Source organism: Elephas maximus, chromosome 9, assembly GCF_024166365.1.
Source record: "Elephas maximus indicus isolate mEleMax1 chromosome 9, mEleMax1 primary haplotype, whole genome shotgun sequence".
In the NCBI taxonomy this organism is placed as follows: Eukaryota; Metazoa; Chordata; class Mammalia; order Proboscidea; family Elephantidae; genus Elephas; species Elephas maximus.
In genome coordinates, this window is record NC_064827.1 from 48,316,941 (window position 1) to 48,332,848 (window position 15,908).

A 15,908-nucleotide genomic window follows, 5' to 3' on the forward strand; every position below is an offset into this window, starting at 1 on the left:
ATATACATATATTTAAAAACACTGGTCCGAGGAAAGCTGTTAGTTTCCAGTCTGAATCTAGGCTGTGATCTAAAAACGAACTTTGCAGATAACTACGTACTCTTTATTTCTGAATTGTGGGAGTAGATTACCCGAGTCTTCAGGTCCAGAGTGGCGCCACACAGGGCTTTCAAATATTTAATTCTTAGTTAGCAAACCTCGACCGACCGACGGACCAACTGACCAGCCAACCAAACAACCAACCGTTGTGGAGTCAATTCCGACTTGTGGCGATCCCATGTGTGTCAGAGCAGAACTAGGCTCCTAGGGTTTTCAATGGCTGATGTTTCAGAGGCAGATTGCCAGGCCTTTCTTCTGAGGTGCTTCAGAGTGGCCTCAAACCTCCAGCCTTTCGGTTAGCAGCCGACCTTGTTAATCATTCGCACCAGCCAAGGATGCATTGCAAACCTCGGTAGCTCTCAAGTCCAGTGTCTATTAGAATTACCTTGAGGGCTTGTTACAGCTGCTGATGGCTGGGCCTAGCACCTAGAGTTTGGATTCAGTAGGTCTGGGGCAGGGCCTGAAAATTTGCATTTCTAAGAAGGTCCCTGGTAGCCTAGTGGTTAAGTTCTACGGCTGCTAACCAAGAGGTCGGCAGTTCGAATCCACCAGATGCTCCTTGGAAACTCTATCGGGCAGTTATACACTGTCCTATAGGGTCACTATGAGTCGGAATTGACTCAACAGCAGTGGGTTTGGTTTCAGTTTTTTTAAGAAGCTCCCAGGTGATACCGATGTTGCTGGTCAGGGAAGCATGCTTGAGAACTGCAGGCTTATGAGATACAGGCTAGTCTCCTTAGCTTGCCCCTCCAGAATCTGGCCCTGGCTTACCTTCTCAGACTCATCATCCACCTTTCCTGTTTTCCAGCCAAACTGGCAGTCCCCACTCACACGCATGTGGTTCGGGCAACATGCCCTGCTTACCACGCCCCCTCTGACCAGGCTGCCAGCCCCCTCTCTGCATGGCTAACTCCCACCCAACCTTCAAGCTCTTCCAAAAAGCCTTCTCTAACTTCCTCACCAAAGTCTCGGTTTCTCCCATAGCACTGAGCACTTTTTTTTTTTTTTTTTTATAAATTATGGTAAAATATACGTAACAGAAATATTTGCCATTTTAACCATTTTAAGTGTACAATTCAGTGACATTAATCACACTAACTAAACTCAGTACTTGTTGAACAGTAAATCCCCATTTCTCTCTCCCCCCCAACCCTAGAAACCTCTAATCTACTTTGGTCTCTACGCATTTGCCTATTCTAGATATTTCATCAGTGGGATCATACAATATTTGTCCTTTTGTGTCTGACTTATTTCACTCAGCATGTTTCCAAGGTTCATCGTGTTGCAGCATGTATCAGAGCTTCACTTCTCTTTGTGGCCGAATAATATATTCTACTGCATGGCTATATTACCTTTTGTTTATCCACTCACCTGTTGATGGCCACTTGGGTTGTTTCCAGTTTTGGGCTGTTGTGAATAATGCTGCAATGAACGTGGTACTGCGGACTTTTAGCCTCTTGTCATAATTTGTCTCCACGTCTCACCCTTGCATCTGAACCCTGAGCTCCAGGGCACCGAGTCCGTCTTACTCACTACAGTGTCCATCCCACTGTCCACATCCTCAGCTCCTGCCCACCAGACCAACAATGCAAGGCTGAGCACATGCACGTACAAATATGACCATTTAGGAAATGTGCCAATCAGCTCATCTTATCTACTCCTCTTAGTACCTCCAAGACAGAATGACACTATGCATGGCTCTTTAAAATAGAACACAGGGCAGCATGTTAGCCCATCCAACCTATTCCCAGGGGAGCAGAGTCATCATGAGACATAAAAACAATGACTACTACTTAGCTCCGTTACCAAAGGCAATGTAATGCAGCAGATAAGAGCTTGGGCTCTGGAGACAGATGGACCCAGGTTCAAAGTCCAGCCTACTTCTGATCTGCTACAGTACTTAAATTCTCCAAGCTCTAGTCTCCCCACTTTTGGTGGGGATAAGAGCAGCTCCTACTTCCTGCAGATGGCATCAGGATGCAATGAGATGGCTGTTAACAATAACAACAGATAGCATTTATTGAGTGCCTACTATGTACCTGGTACTGGGCATACATTATTGAGTCTAATCTATATAAGGGACTTAGCCCAATGTCTAGCACAGGAAGTATTAGGAAGTATTAGCTATTATTATTATTGCCAATTTTCCCTACTTTCCTATAAGACATACATTATCATCCCAATTTCCTACATGAGAAACTTGAGATTCAAAGCAAATACCTTGCTCAACAAATATTAGCAATTTTTATTCTGTAATGGCTAATCTTTACAATTATTTTGCAAGGTAGGTAGGGATCCCTATTTTGTGAATGAAAAAATGGTGGCTCAAAGAAGGTAACTTTAACTTGTACATAGAAGGCCTGGGATTTGAACTGAACTTCGGATCCAGAGCTCCTGTTTGCTCAGGCACACACCACCTAGTAAATTCCACCTGCCCTGTGTGCCACACAGTCAATTCGCAATGCTCTTTCTTACTCATGAGGTACAGAGAAGCATTTTTCCAGTGTGTCAGAGCACATACACTGCACTGACCCCTGAAACACCAGCCATAAACCCTACAACTCACAAGAGGTTGTTTCAACAATCCAAGAAGACAGGCCACGTATCAGAGGCTGTGTACCACAGACCCTCTTGCCTGGGATGTCGCCAAGCGGCATGAAGGAAATCAGAGCCCAGAGGCCTGACACTGACCGTGACGCCAAAGAAGTTGGTCTCATTCATGGCATTGAGGATGATTCTGCCCAGTGTGTGGTCTGTGTAGTTGAAGTCCTGGATCCGCTGGTGCCGGCTGCTGGCGTGCAGTGTCTCCATGGCCCTCTGCAGCGTCTTAGCGATGACCCAGATGCCGTCGTAGGCGTACCCGTGGAACTTGCTGGGCCCCACGCCCGACCGCTTGTTGTTGTACTCTCTCTCATACTGCTGTGGAGTCTGGAAAGACAAGAGTGTCAGAGAACATCAATTTACAGGCATACAATGCTGAGCAGAGCTGACACTCTCCAGTGTCTACTGTGCTAGGCCCTTGTGGGCATTATCTCATGTAATCCTCACAACAACCTCATAAGGCGGGCACTATTACTATTCCCATTTTACAGATGAAAAAATTGACTGGGAAATGCTGACTTATCTAGGGTCACACGGCTAGCAAGAGGTAGGGCCGAGATTTGAACCTTGGCTGTCTGACTCCAGAGTCCATGAGATGAGGGGAGAAGGAATAATACACCAGGCCTGCCCCTGTTACCAGGAACTGGGCTGGACCTACGCTTGCACTTGGTATGGTGGAGGGGCAGCTCCACAAATGACTGGGGCTACAGGACAGATGATGGTCCAAATACCGTATGTGTAAATATTTAAGTTACGGATCAAGCTAACAAACTATTCAATAAAATATGTTCTATCCTCCCACCATGACAAATATATCTTCCTGGGGGCCCTGGTGGTGCAATGGGTTAAGCACTGGACTGCTATCCAAAAGGCTGGTGGTTCAAACCCACATGGGGCCACTGTGAGTTGGAACTCACTCAACGGCATGCAACAAAAACAAGTGATCTGGAAGGCTAGGTTTGCATTCAGAATGCATGGGCTCCTCAGAACTTAAAGTGGGCCACAGCTGTTGGGGGAGCTAGCCTTCCTCTGCGGCCCACTCTGTTCCCTTCCTTTTCCACTCACACCATCCTGTAGCCCAGTCAAGTTCCATCCACACCTCCTACGCCAGCATCAGCAGTCCCTTGGGCTCCCAGAGGTGCGGCCCAACCTCAAGAGCGCAGGCTAGTAAAGAGAATCCCCAGGCCCAGGAAGCAGCTCCAGCTCTTTGGTCTAGAAGTGAGGGGCGCAGGTTCTGGGTGAAAGCGTCCCTGTGGCCTCATGGGTTCTGAGCCCTGTGGGACTGAGCGAGGCCCTCACAAGGCATGGGGCCGAGAGCAGACCCCGGTGGCCCAGGTCTTAGGGCAGTTCTGACCCCAACATCCATCTCCTTATTCTTTCCTTTCACATCTTCCATTATATAGCAGTGTCTGTGAACAGCTCAGCACCAAAAAATTTCTTTTCTCACAATGGCCTGAATTTCATAAAAGAATTTCATCAGTGATATTAACATTCTGACCGTGGCTACGAAGTAATGAAACTGCCTTTTTACTCCAGCCCTGGAGCTTATACACCCACAGGAACGCCGCCCTGGGGGAGCCATTACCTTCATGCATCCGTTGGCCCTTTCTCAGATCACTCCTGAACACCTGCTCCAGAAGGGTCATCAGAGCCACAGCTTAGTATTGGGAAAAATCCTCCTAGGGGGCAAATCACACCTGGAAGCCATCAACTCATGGTCTCTTACCACTTTATGCCAATAAATGCCCTTAAAGATGGTCACACCCCCTCTTCCATTTGAAGCCTGACGCAGAGTGGTCCAGAGACCTGCCCAAGAGCAATGGCGCTCTCTGTGTGTGTGTGTCTGTGCACGTGTGCAGCCAGACACACTTCCTGTTCCACCTCTGCTATTTAGCTCATCTTTGGCTTTTTTTTTTTTTAAATTGTGCTCAATATATATGCAACAAAACATTTGGCATTTCAACATTTTTTATGTGTACAGTTCAGTGCCATTATATTATCATGTTGTTCAAACATCATTACCATCCATTTCCAAAATTTTCCATCACCCTTAACAGAAGCTCAACGTCCCCTAAGCAATGACTCCCCCTTTCCCCATCTGCCTCATAACTGCTTTTTGAAAGCCACCACAAGTTGTTGGGCCCAGGTCTAATACCCAAAATGGAGGTGAAATTAGGCCATGAAATGCAGGTGGTTCCATGGCTGCAGTCGCTGTGGCCGTGGCCAAGGAGGCGATTCTCTCGCTCTTGGTTCAAGGCTTTCGCGGAGTGAGGTTTGCTCACGTGTGCCTGGGAGGTGACAAATCCCTCCAGCTGTGGACCCTGCAGGTGATGGGTTGTGCCTGGCCATATGTGAACGGTGTTGGAGCAATGAATCTACCTCCTTTTTTTGTTTGTTTGTTTTGGGGCCATATTGGAAGGCTCAAATTTTATCCATTTGCAATTTCCCTCAGAAATGCATCACGTCCAGTCATCTTCACTCGTAGTACACAGCAGAAACTCTCTTCAGATTCAAGTGTTATTCAAGGAGACCAGCAGCATCTCCTGCCCAGTTTGGCAAAGATCCTCATGACCAGTTCTCAGTTAATCACTCCCTCAGTTAATCCTCCAGCCACCCACCCACCTTCCCGTTCTGGCTGGCTTCCACTGCGCTGCAATCATCCTTGGCTATTTGCACTTATGCTGTGGAGCACGAAATGGCCCATTACGAGGCTCTCTCTTCCCTAAACCTTTTGGGTCCTTCAATTACCTCGCACCTCAAGGCTTTTCACTGGAGTTTCCTCTTCTGGAAAGCTCCTCCTGCTCTTTGCATGATAATGCCACCATTCATATTTCAACACCTGTCTCTTCTCAGGAAACCCTGGTGGTGTAGTGGTTAAGAGCTACGGTTGCTAACCAAAAGGTTGGCAGTTCGAATCCACCAGGCACTCCTTGGAAACCCTATGGTTCTACTTTGTCGTATAGGGTTGCTATGAGTTGGAATTGAGAGCAACAGGTTTGGTTTTTATGGTTGGTCCCTTCTCAAGGCAGGCTTCCCTCACTCCCCTTTCTAAAAGCCCCTCACCCCAGGCATTCTATATCTACTGGTTTTATTTTCTTTATTGCACTTATCACATCCTGCGATTTTCCTATTATGCGTTTCTTCGTTTATTGTTTGTTGTTCAACCCCTCCCTCCCCACCCAACTAGAATTAAACTCCATGAAGATTATCTGTTGTGATCACTGGGGCCAAGATAGAACCCAAACAATACCTGCAAGACTCTGGGGTTCGGTTTCCCCATCTGTAAAACGACCAGGTAATCCAGACGTTTCCTCTCAGCAGTAAGAGAAGGAACCTGACACGTGACAAGGTCACAAGACTGTAGAGATAGGCAGACCTGCCCTCCAGTCCCGATGATGGTTACTGTGTGATTGTGCAGGTTCCTTGGTTCTCACGTCCCAGCATCTTCCACTAGCAGGCAGCTGAGAAAGCTCAGTGAGATGAGGCACCAAGAGTGCCCTGCCCCGTGTTCAGGCATGGTAGATGCTCCACAAATGCCAGCAACGGGGGTGTTATTAATAGTAACAGTCCAAGACAGGAATGCTGGTTGGTCAAGCTTGGCCACTCAGCACAGCTGCTGGCCCAGGGTGGCCTGGGGGCCGTGCTGAAGCAGGGCCTCTACAGGACATGGACACCCTATCTTTCCTTCCTTAACTAATTTCTACTTATTGAACATTTAAGCTGCTTCTAATTTTTCCCATGTATAGGGCCGTTATGAGTCAGAATCGACTGGACGGCAACGGGTTTGTTCGTTTTTTGTTAGGAGTGCAAGAAGCATCCTGGTAGCTACATTTTGTGAACTAAAAACAAAAACCAAACCAGTTGCTGTTCAGTCAATTCCAAATCATGGTGACCCCATGTGTTTCAGAGTAGAACTGCACTCCATAGGGTTTTCATGGCAGTGACCTTTTGGAAGTAGATTGCCAGGTCTTTCTTCTGAGGCACCTCTGGGTGGGTTCAAACTGCCAACCTTTCAGTTAGCAGCCAAGTACTTAGCCATTTGCACCACCTAGGAACACATTTTCTGAATATATATACTGACATATATATATATGTATTAGAATAAATTCCCATAAGTGTAATTACTGAGGCGAAGTACAAAAAAAAATACACTATTCACATATATGTAGGGCCAAATTATTCTACAAAAATATAAAATGTTATAATCCCAGTGTGTACAAAAGTACCTATTTACCTGCAGCCTTGCCAACAATAGTATTTTTTTTTAAATCATCTCCAGTTTGTTAGGTTAAAAAAAAAAAGGGTATCTTTTTTTAATTTTAATTTGCATCTATCTGATTAATGATTAGAGTGAGCTTCTTTCAAATACTGACTAGACATTTTCATTTCTTAGATGGATTTCCTCTTTATACCATATGGCTATTGTGATATTTACATCTTTGAATGCTTTGTTTTTAATGCATCCTTGTTATCTGCCAACCCTGGTGGCACAGTGGTTAAGTGCTATGGCTGCTAACCAAAGGGTCGGCAGTTCAAATCTGCCAGGCGCTCCTTGAAAACTCTATGGGGCAGTTCTACCCTGTCCTCTAGGGTCGCTAAGAGTTGGAATCGACTTGATGGCACTGGGTTTGGTTTTTGGTTTTGTTATCTGCCATTATTTACTATTTGGCTATATATATATATTTTTTTTTTTTAAATGTGATTTGAAGATATTTCTAGTTGTCAGTTCAGCAGCATGGTTCATCATACCCAGTTAATATTGGCTATTTTTAAGCTTTTAAAAATTATTTGAATGTATATCTCTCTGATTAGTTGCTTTAAGCATAAAAGGAACACGGCCCCTTTGACTTATCTCCTGTGGGATTATGCTCTCATGAACTTTTTCTGATGCTCACAAAGTCACTCCAAGGGCCTCTGAGTCCCACCTGTTCAACCCAGTGGGGACCTTCAGATGGCATTTCCAGACCTCCTCCCCTTCCAGATTATACCCCTGGGGCATCTTCAAGGCTTCTACGATGTTCTTAGAGTAGGGGCTCCAGACCTGATGGGAACATTCCTAGTGTGGTCTCACCAGCAGGTAACTGAGTGGGACTTTTTAACTTCCCTGAGAATAGTTTTTTTGGGTTTTTTTTGTGGGGATACTAGAGGGGCCAAGATCATCTTATTCATTCAATTTGACCTTGGGCCCAACAAAACCTTCTATGTCTTTTTTCTTCTTTTTATTGTGATAAAAATATATATAACAAATTATTTGCCAATTCAACAATTTTTACATGTATAATTCAGTGATACTGACTGCATTCATCCTGTGTACAACCATCACCACTATCCTTTTCCAAATCCTTCTACCACCAGTGAGAGAAACTCAGTGCCCTCTAAGCAAGGACTCCCCATTTCTCCCTCCCTTCCAACCTCATAGCCACCAATAAGCCTTGGCCTCCATACATTTGCCTGTTTCATATATGTGGCATCATACAGTATTTATCCTCTTGCGGCTGACTTATTTCACTCAACATAATGTTTTCAAGGTTCATCCATATTGCTTACTCTCTCTCTCTAAACTGCCACCCCCCACCCATTGCTGTTGAGTCAATTCCAATTCATAGTGACCCTATAGGGCACAGTAGAACTGCCCCACAGAGTTTCTGAGGAACAGCTGGTAGATTTGAACTGCCAACCTTCTGGTTAGCAGCCATAGCAATTAACCACTAGGCCACCAGGGTTTCCTCTATCTCTAAGTATGAGGAAAACACAAAAAGTTGGTGCTGCAGAGAGCAGACTCCAACCGTTACTCATGCACAGATTTACCCCACTTAGCTTCTCAGATCTCATGTGTAATAATTTAAGTGCTGGGTCTTCCTTAAGTCTCTCAGTTTAGTCATTATACCATCTGTTTGATGGATTTTTTTTTTTTTTTTTTTACTTTTTGTGTTTTCCCTCCTACTTTACTTTTTTTTAGATTAAAATACGGGCTGTCCCAGGACCCTAGTATCTTTTAATAAGTTAAAAATTAGATTGACTGAAATAAAACCAGTTCTTCTTCTCATTATTCAACTGAATGTTATATATATATATCTCCATTGATTTTAATCTGAAAACATTTCTTTCCACACTTTCTAACCAGAGTTTTTCCAGGATCTTCCAGGTGCCAGCATGACCTAAAGCTCTGTTTATAAAATGTGTCCTAATTATTCCCCCCCCCCCTTTTTTTTTCCACAAATCAATAAATAATTTGTGTGGAGTTGGTTCTGGTTGAGATTAAATAATGGATAAAATTTATATTATATATAAAAATACATATATATATTTAATGTACCACTTGTAAGTCCATATCTTTTTCTATCTCATAAAATTGTTCGTCATTCTGAGGGTAGAGAGGCGAGAGAGGAGAGAAGGGAAGAACACTGGAAATACGGCTGTTTACCTCACTTCTGTTGGTAAAGTCCTTGGAATGGAGCACGGGTGTAGCTAAGCCCTGAAAGGTGACCTTATTCCTACTGTCTTTGTGAGGACCGTGTTGAAGAAGTCATTGCTACCTCATTACATCCCAGGCCATTCATCACTGTTCCCAGGTGAAGCCAGCACCAATCTCCCTTGGGCAAAACAATGACAGCAGGAAGAAACACTCTCACAGTTGTCTGAGAAAAAGTAATAGTTGTTCTGAAAGCAGGCCTCCAATTATTCATGGCAGAGGAATTGCTTCCACTATAAAGCTGACACTAAAAGGTGATTAATTACTTATCCTCTGAGGTCAAGTTTATCGTGTGATACTTAAAAGTTTCTGAGAAAATAACTTTACCTAGATAGTCCCCAATTCCTCATAGGTTGTGCTACAGCACATTTTTGAAAGGCAGCTGTCAGAAGTTGGAACACGTTTCCCCACAGAAACCACGTTATAAATAGTGGTTAGGTTCCCAGGCTAGCCCACACAAGTTTGCTAACCCACAATGTGACTGAATGTTATAGGTCTGTCATTCCGACAGAATCAAGCTGAGTCCTGCTTTCTGGGAGGGTAGAGCTGTTATGAGTTGAATTGCTAAGCTAAAAGATAAGCTAAGTCCAATCACTGGGGTCCTTACAAGAAGAGTAGAAGAGACACACAGAAAGAAGGCCCTGTGACAACAGAGGCAGAGACTGGAGTGATGTGTCTACAAGCCAAGGAACGCCAAGGAGTGCCAGCAACACCAGAAGCTGGGAAAGGGCAAGGAAGGATCTTTTCTCAGAACCTTCAGAGGCAATATGGATTTGCTGCCACTTTGATTTCAAACCTCTATCCTCTAAAGCTGTAAGAGAATGAATTTCTGTTGTTTTAAGTCACCAAGCTTGTGGTACTTTGCTATACTTTGTTACAGCAGCCCTAGTAAACTAATACAGGAGCCTCATGGACAGAAGAGAGGAGGAGAAGGATAAAGATACACCCCCTTCCACATCTCCAACTGCCCACCACAGAGGCAACAGTAGCAGAGTTTCTCTCTAGCATCCCTTACGGGATGTTGGAATCAGAGAGTCTCATTTGGAAGGCACCCTAGAGGACATGTAGTCTACCTGTTCCTATACCCCAGTACGTAGATGATCTGTGTCAGAATCACTGACACACTAAGACTTAAGAATTCAATAGGTGGGTTAAGGAACATATTAAACAAAGCAGAGGGTAGGTCAGTGAACTGGAACACAGGTTAGCAGTGTATACTCTGATTTAAGCAAAGGGAGGAAAAAAGAACAGAATACAAGAAATAAACATAACAAATATACGGAGTATGTTGGAAACCCTGATGGCATAGTGGTTAAGTGCTACTATGGCTGCTAACCAAGAGGTTGGTAGTTCGAATCTACCAGGTGCTCCTTGGAAACTCTATGGGGCAGTTCTACTCTGTCCTATAGGGTCGCTATGAGTCGGAATCGACTCGACGGCAGTGGGTTTGGTTTTTGGTTTGGTTGAAAAGAAATATTGTTGTTATTGTTAGGTGCCATCGAGTTGGTTCCAACTCACAGCAACCATATGAACAAAAGAAGAAAACACTGCACAGTCAAGAGCCTTCCTCAGGATGGTCGCTATGTTTAAGCCCATTGTTGTAGCCACTGTATCAATCTATTTGCTGAGGGTCTTCCACTTTTTTGCTGACCTTTCCAAGCATGATGGCCTTCTCAAGAGACTGGTCCCTCCAGATAACATGCCCAAAGTATGTGAGACGAAGTATGGCCATCCTCACTTCCAAGGAGTACTCTGGCTGTACTTCTTCCAGGACAGACTTGTTTGTTCTTCTGGCAGTCAATGGTATATTCAGTACTCTTCTCCATCACCATAATTCAAAGGCATTAATTCTTCTTCAGCCATCCTTATTCATTGTCCAGTTTTCACATGCATATAAGACAAACGAACACAGCATGGCTTGGGTCAGGCACAACTTAGTCCTCAAGCTGACATCTTTGTTTTTGACACTTTAAAGAGGTCTTTTGAAGCAGATTTTCACAATGCAATACGTGTTTGATTTCTTGACTGCTGCTTCCAGGGGCACTGATTGTGGATCCAAGAAAAATGAAATCCTTGACAACTTCAGTCTTTTCTCCTTTTATCATGATGTTGCTTATTGGTCCAGTTGTGAGGATTTTTGTTTTCTTTATGTTGAGCTGTAATCCATACTGAAGGCTGTAGTCTTCGATCTTCATCAGTAAGTGCTTCAAGTCCTCTTCACTTTCAGCAAGCAAAGTTGTGTCATATGCATAACGCAGGTTGTTAATGAGTCTTCCACCAATCCTGATGCTGTGTTCTTCTTCATACAGTCCAGCTTCTGGGGTTATAAGCCCAGTATACAGATTGAATAAGCATGGTGAAAGGATACAACCCTGATACACATCTTTCCTGATTTTAAACCATGCAGTATCCCCTTGTTTTGTCTGAACAACTGCCTCTTGGTCTATGTACAAATTGCTCATGGCACAATTAACTGTCCTGGAATTCCCATCCTTCACAATGTATCCATAATTTGTTATGATCCACGCAGTCAAATGCCTTTGCATAGTCAATAAAACACAGGTAAACATCTTTATGGTATTTTCTGCTTTCAGCCAATATCCATCTGATATCAGCAATGATATCCCTCGTTCCATACCCGCTTCTGAATCCAGCTTGAATTTCTGGCATTTTCCTGTCAATGTGCTGCTGCAACCACTTTTGAATTATCTTCAGCAAAATTTTACTTGCGTGTGATACTAATGACATTGTTTGATAATTTCCACATTCTGTTGGATCACTTTTCTTTGGGATGAGCACAAATATGGATCTCTTCCAGTGTGTTGGCCATGGAACTCTCTTCCAAATTTGTTGGTATAGATGAGTGAGCACTTCCAGCGCTGCACCGGTTTGGTGAAACATCTCAACTGGTATTCCGTCAGTTCCTGGAGCTTTGTTTTTCGCCATTGCCTTCAGTGCAGCTTGACTTCTTCCTTCAATACCATTGGTTGTTGATTATATGCTACCTGCTGAAATGGTTGAACGCTGACCAATTCTTTTTGGTACAGTGATTCTGTGTATTTTTTCCATCTTCTTTTAATGCTTCCTACATTATTGAATATTTTGCTCATAGAATCCTTGAATATTGCAACTCGAAGTTTGAATTTTTTCTTCAGCTCTTTTAGCTTGAAAAATGCTGAGAGTGTTCTTCCCTTTTGGTTTTCTAACTCCAGGTCTTGGCACATTTCATTGTAATACTTTGTCTTCTCAAGCTGCCCTTTGAAATCTTCTGTTCAGCTCTTTTACTTTCTCATTTCTTCCATTCGCTTTAGCTATCTACATTCAAGAGCAAGTTTTAGAGTCTCTTCTGACATCCATTTTAGTCTTTTCTTTCTTTCTGTCTTTTTAATGACCTTTTGTTTCCTTCATGTTTAACATCCTTGATGTCATCCCACGACTCGCCTGGTCTTGGGTCATTAGTGTTCAATGCATCAAATCTATTCTTGAGATGGTCTCCGAATTCAGGTGGGATATACTCAAGGTCATATTTTGTCTCTCACGGACTTGTTTTAATTATCTCCAGTTTCAAGTTGAAATTGCATATGAGCAATTGACGGTTCATTCTGCAGTCGGCCCCTGGCCTTGTTTTGACTGAGGATATTGAGCTTTTCCACTGTCTCTTTCCACAGACACAGTCAGTTTGATTCCTTTGCTTTCCAACCAGTAAGGTCCACACGCAGAGTCACTGGTTATGTTCCTGAAAAAAGGTATTTGTAATGAAAAAGTCCTTGGTCTTGTAAAATTCTATCATGTGATCTCCAGCATCATTTCTATCACCGAGGCCATATTTTCTAACTACTGATCCTTCTTCTTTGTTTCCATCTTTTGCATTCCAATTTCCAGTAATTATCAATGCATCTTAATTGCACGTTTGATCAATTGCAGACTGCAGAATTTGTTAAAATCTTCACTTTACTCCTCTTTGGCATTAGTGGTTGATGCATAAATTTGAATAAAGTCATATTAACCGTTCTTCCTTGTAGGTGTATGGATATGATTCTATCACTGACAGTGTTGTACTTCAGGACAGATCTTGAAATGTTCTTTTTGATGATGAATGTGATGTCATTCCTCTTCATTTTGTCACTCCTGGCATAGTAGACCATATGACTGTTTGACTCAAAATGGCCAATACTAGTCCATTTCAGCTCACTAATGCCTAGGATATAGATCTTTATGTGTTCCATTTCATTTTTGACAACTTCCAATTTTCCTAGATTCACACTTTGTACATGCCATGTTCTGGCTATTAATGGATGTTTGCAGTTATTTCTTCTCATTTTGAATTATGCCATATCAGCAAATGAAGGTCCTGAAAGCTTTTCTCCATCCATGTCATTAAGATCTACTCTACTTTGAGGAGACAGCTCTTCCCCCGTCATATTTTGAGTGCCTTTCAACCTGAGGGGTTTGTCTTCCAGCACTGTATCAGACAATTGTTCTACTGTCATTTATAAGGTTTTCACTGGCCAATTTTTTTCAGAAGTAGACCACCAGGTCCTTCTCCCAGTCTGTTTTAGCCTGGAATTCTGCTGAAACCTGTCTACCACGGGTGACCCTGTTGGTATTTGAAATACTGGTGCCATAGCTTTCAGCATCACGGCAACATGTAAGCAACCACATTATGACAAACTGACAGATGCATGGTGGTAAAAAGGAATAACATATGTATAATTGGTGGCCTAGAATGGGCAGCAACAACATTTAAAGGGTTACTAACTTAGGATTTTCCCAAACATCAATCCACAGATTCACGAAATTCTATGAAGGTCTGTGAACTTCTATTAGGATAAAACCTCACTTCAGCACTGCACAGTAAAACTGCTGAAGACCAAAGAAAAGCAAACATCCTAAATGCAGTTGTAGAAACAAAGATAAATTACCTTCAAAGAGCAACAATAAGTCTGACAGCTGACTTAATAGAAATAATGGAAGCTGGAAGACAATGAGATGACATCTTAAAGTAGTGAAATAAAATAACAGACAACCTAAACTTCTATTCTCTGTTAATATATCCCTCAAAATTGAAAGTGGAATACAGAAAATTTCAGATAAACAGAAACTGACATAATTTGTCTCCAGCAGATTCCTACTAAAAGAAAGCAAAAGAACTTCTTCAGACATCAAGAAAATGGTCATAAATAGAGACAGAAATGCTGTTAGAAATGAACAGTAATGAAAAGTGTAAATATATGAGCACACGTAAATGAAAAATTACATTAGAGCCAAGAACATCCAAGAAAATCTTAAAGAAGGACAAAGGTAAAGGACTTGCATTATGAGTTATCAGGTCTTATAATAAAGTTTCAGTAATTAAGATACCGTGGTATTGATGGGAGGATAAGCAAATAGAATTATGGAAGAGAATAAAAAGTCCAGAAACAGACACACACTATACAGAGTCATCTGATTTTTAATAAAGGTGACAACGTAGCATGGGGTGGGGGTGGGGGATGGTGGACTTCACAATAAATGTTCCTGAGTTATCAGTTATTCATGTGGAAAAAGATGAATCTTCATCCTTCCTCAGATGATTAATAAAATCAATTCCATGTGGATTCTATATCTAAGTGTGAAAGGTAAAACAAAACTCCTAAAAGGCAAAATGGAAAAATATCTTCATAACCTTGGGGTGGGCAAATGTGTCTTAAGCAGGACACAAACATACTAATTATAAAGAAAAAGACTGATAAATTGGACTACAATAAAATGAAAAAGTCCTGTTAATCAAAATATATCATTAAGAGAGAGAAGAGGCAAGCCACAGAATGCAAGACAGAAGTAATATATAAAACTGACAAAGGACTAATATCCAGAATATAAAAAGAACTTCTACACATCAATGAAAAACAGAAAATCCAATAGGAAAATGGTCAAAAGACTTGAGTAGGCAATTCACAAGAGGATATCAAAATGACTAATAAAAATATGAAAAGATGCTCAACTTCATTAGTCATCAGGGAAATGCACATTAAAATTAAAATAGAAACTACTACACACAAAAGCTGACAATACAAAATGTTGGTGTGTGTGAATCAGCTGGAACCCTCAGTCACCACTGGTGTGTGTGAAAGTCGGAACAATCACTTTAGAAATCCATTTGGCAGTGTCCACTAAAGCTGAAAATATGCATACCTTATGACTCAGAAATTCCACTCCTAAGTACGTACCCAACAGTGACGTGCACATATATTCACCAAAAGACATGCCTGGAAATAAATCAGACAAAAGATGTGCAAGAATTCTACAAAGAAAATTAAAAAACATTTCTGAGAGGGATTAAAGGAGACCTAAATAAATGCGAAGATATCCAAAATTCATGGATTGGAGATTCAATATTATAAAGATGTCAGTTCTCCTGAAGTTGATCTATAACCCAGAACCCAACCCAGTGCTGTCGAGTCGATTCCGACTCATAGCAACCCTATAAGACAGGGTAGAACTGCCCCATAGTTTCCAAGGAGCACCTGGCGGATTCGAACTGCTGACCCTTTGGTTCACAGCCATAGCACTTAACCACTACGCCACCAGCGTTTCCATAGCTGGTCTATAGATTCAGTAAAATTATCAATAAAAACCACAGCAAGCTTGTGTACGTATCAGTGTGTGTGTGGAAATTAACCACCTGATTAAAAAATACATACAGACATGCAGAGAGTCAAGAATAACCAAGACAATCTTGAAGAACTAAAATGGA

The 15,908-nt window shown here is 42.3% G+C and overlaps 1 protein-coding gene across 1 annotated transcript in view; it reads right to left on the reverse strand.

The window, feature by feature from the left end:
• GABBR2 (gamma-aminobutyric acid type B receptor subunit 2) overlaps positions 1–15,908 on the reverse strand; it is a 439,230-nt gene that overhangs the window by 151,170 nt on the left and 272,152 nt on the right. The window contains exon 7 of the mRNA XM_049896560.1: positions 2,791–3,027. Coding sequence (XP_049752517.1) covers positions 2,791–3,027 — 237 coding nt within the window. The remainder of the gene's footprint in view (positions 1–2,790; positions 3,028–15,908) is intronic.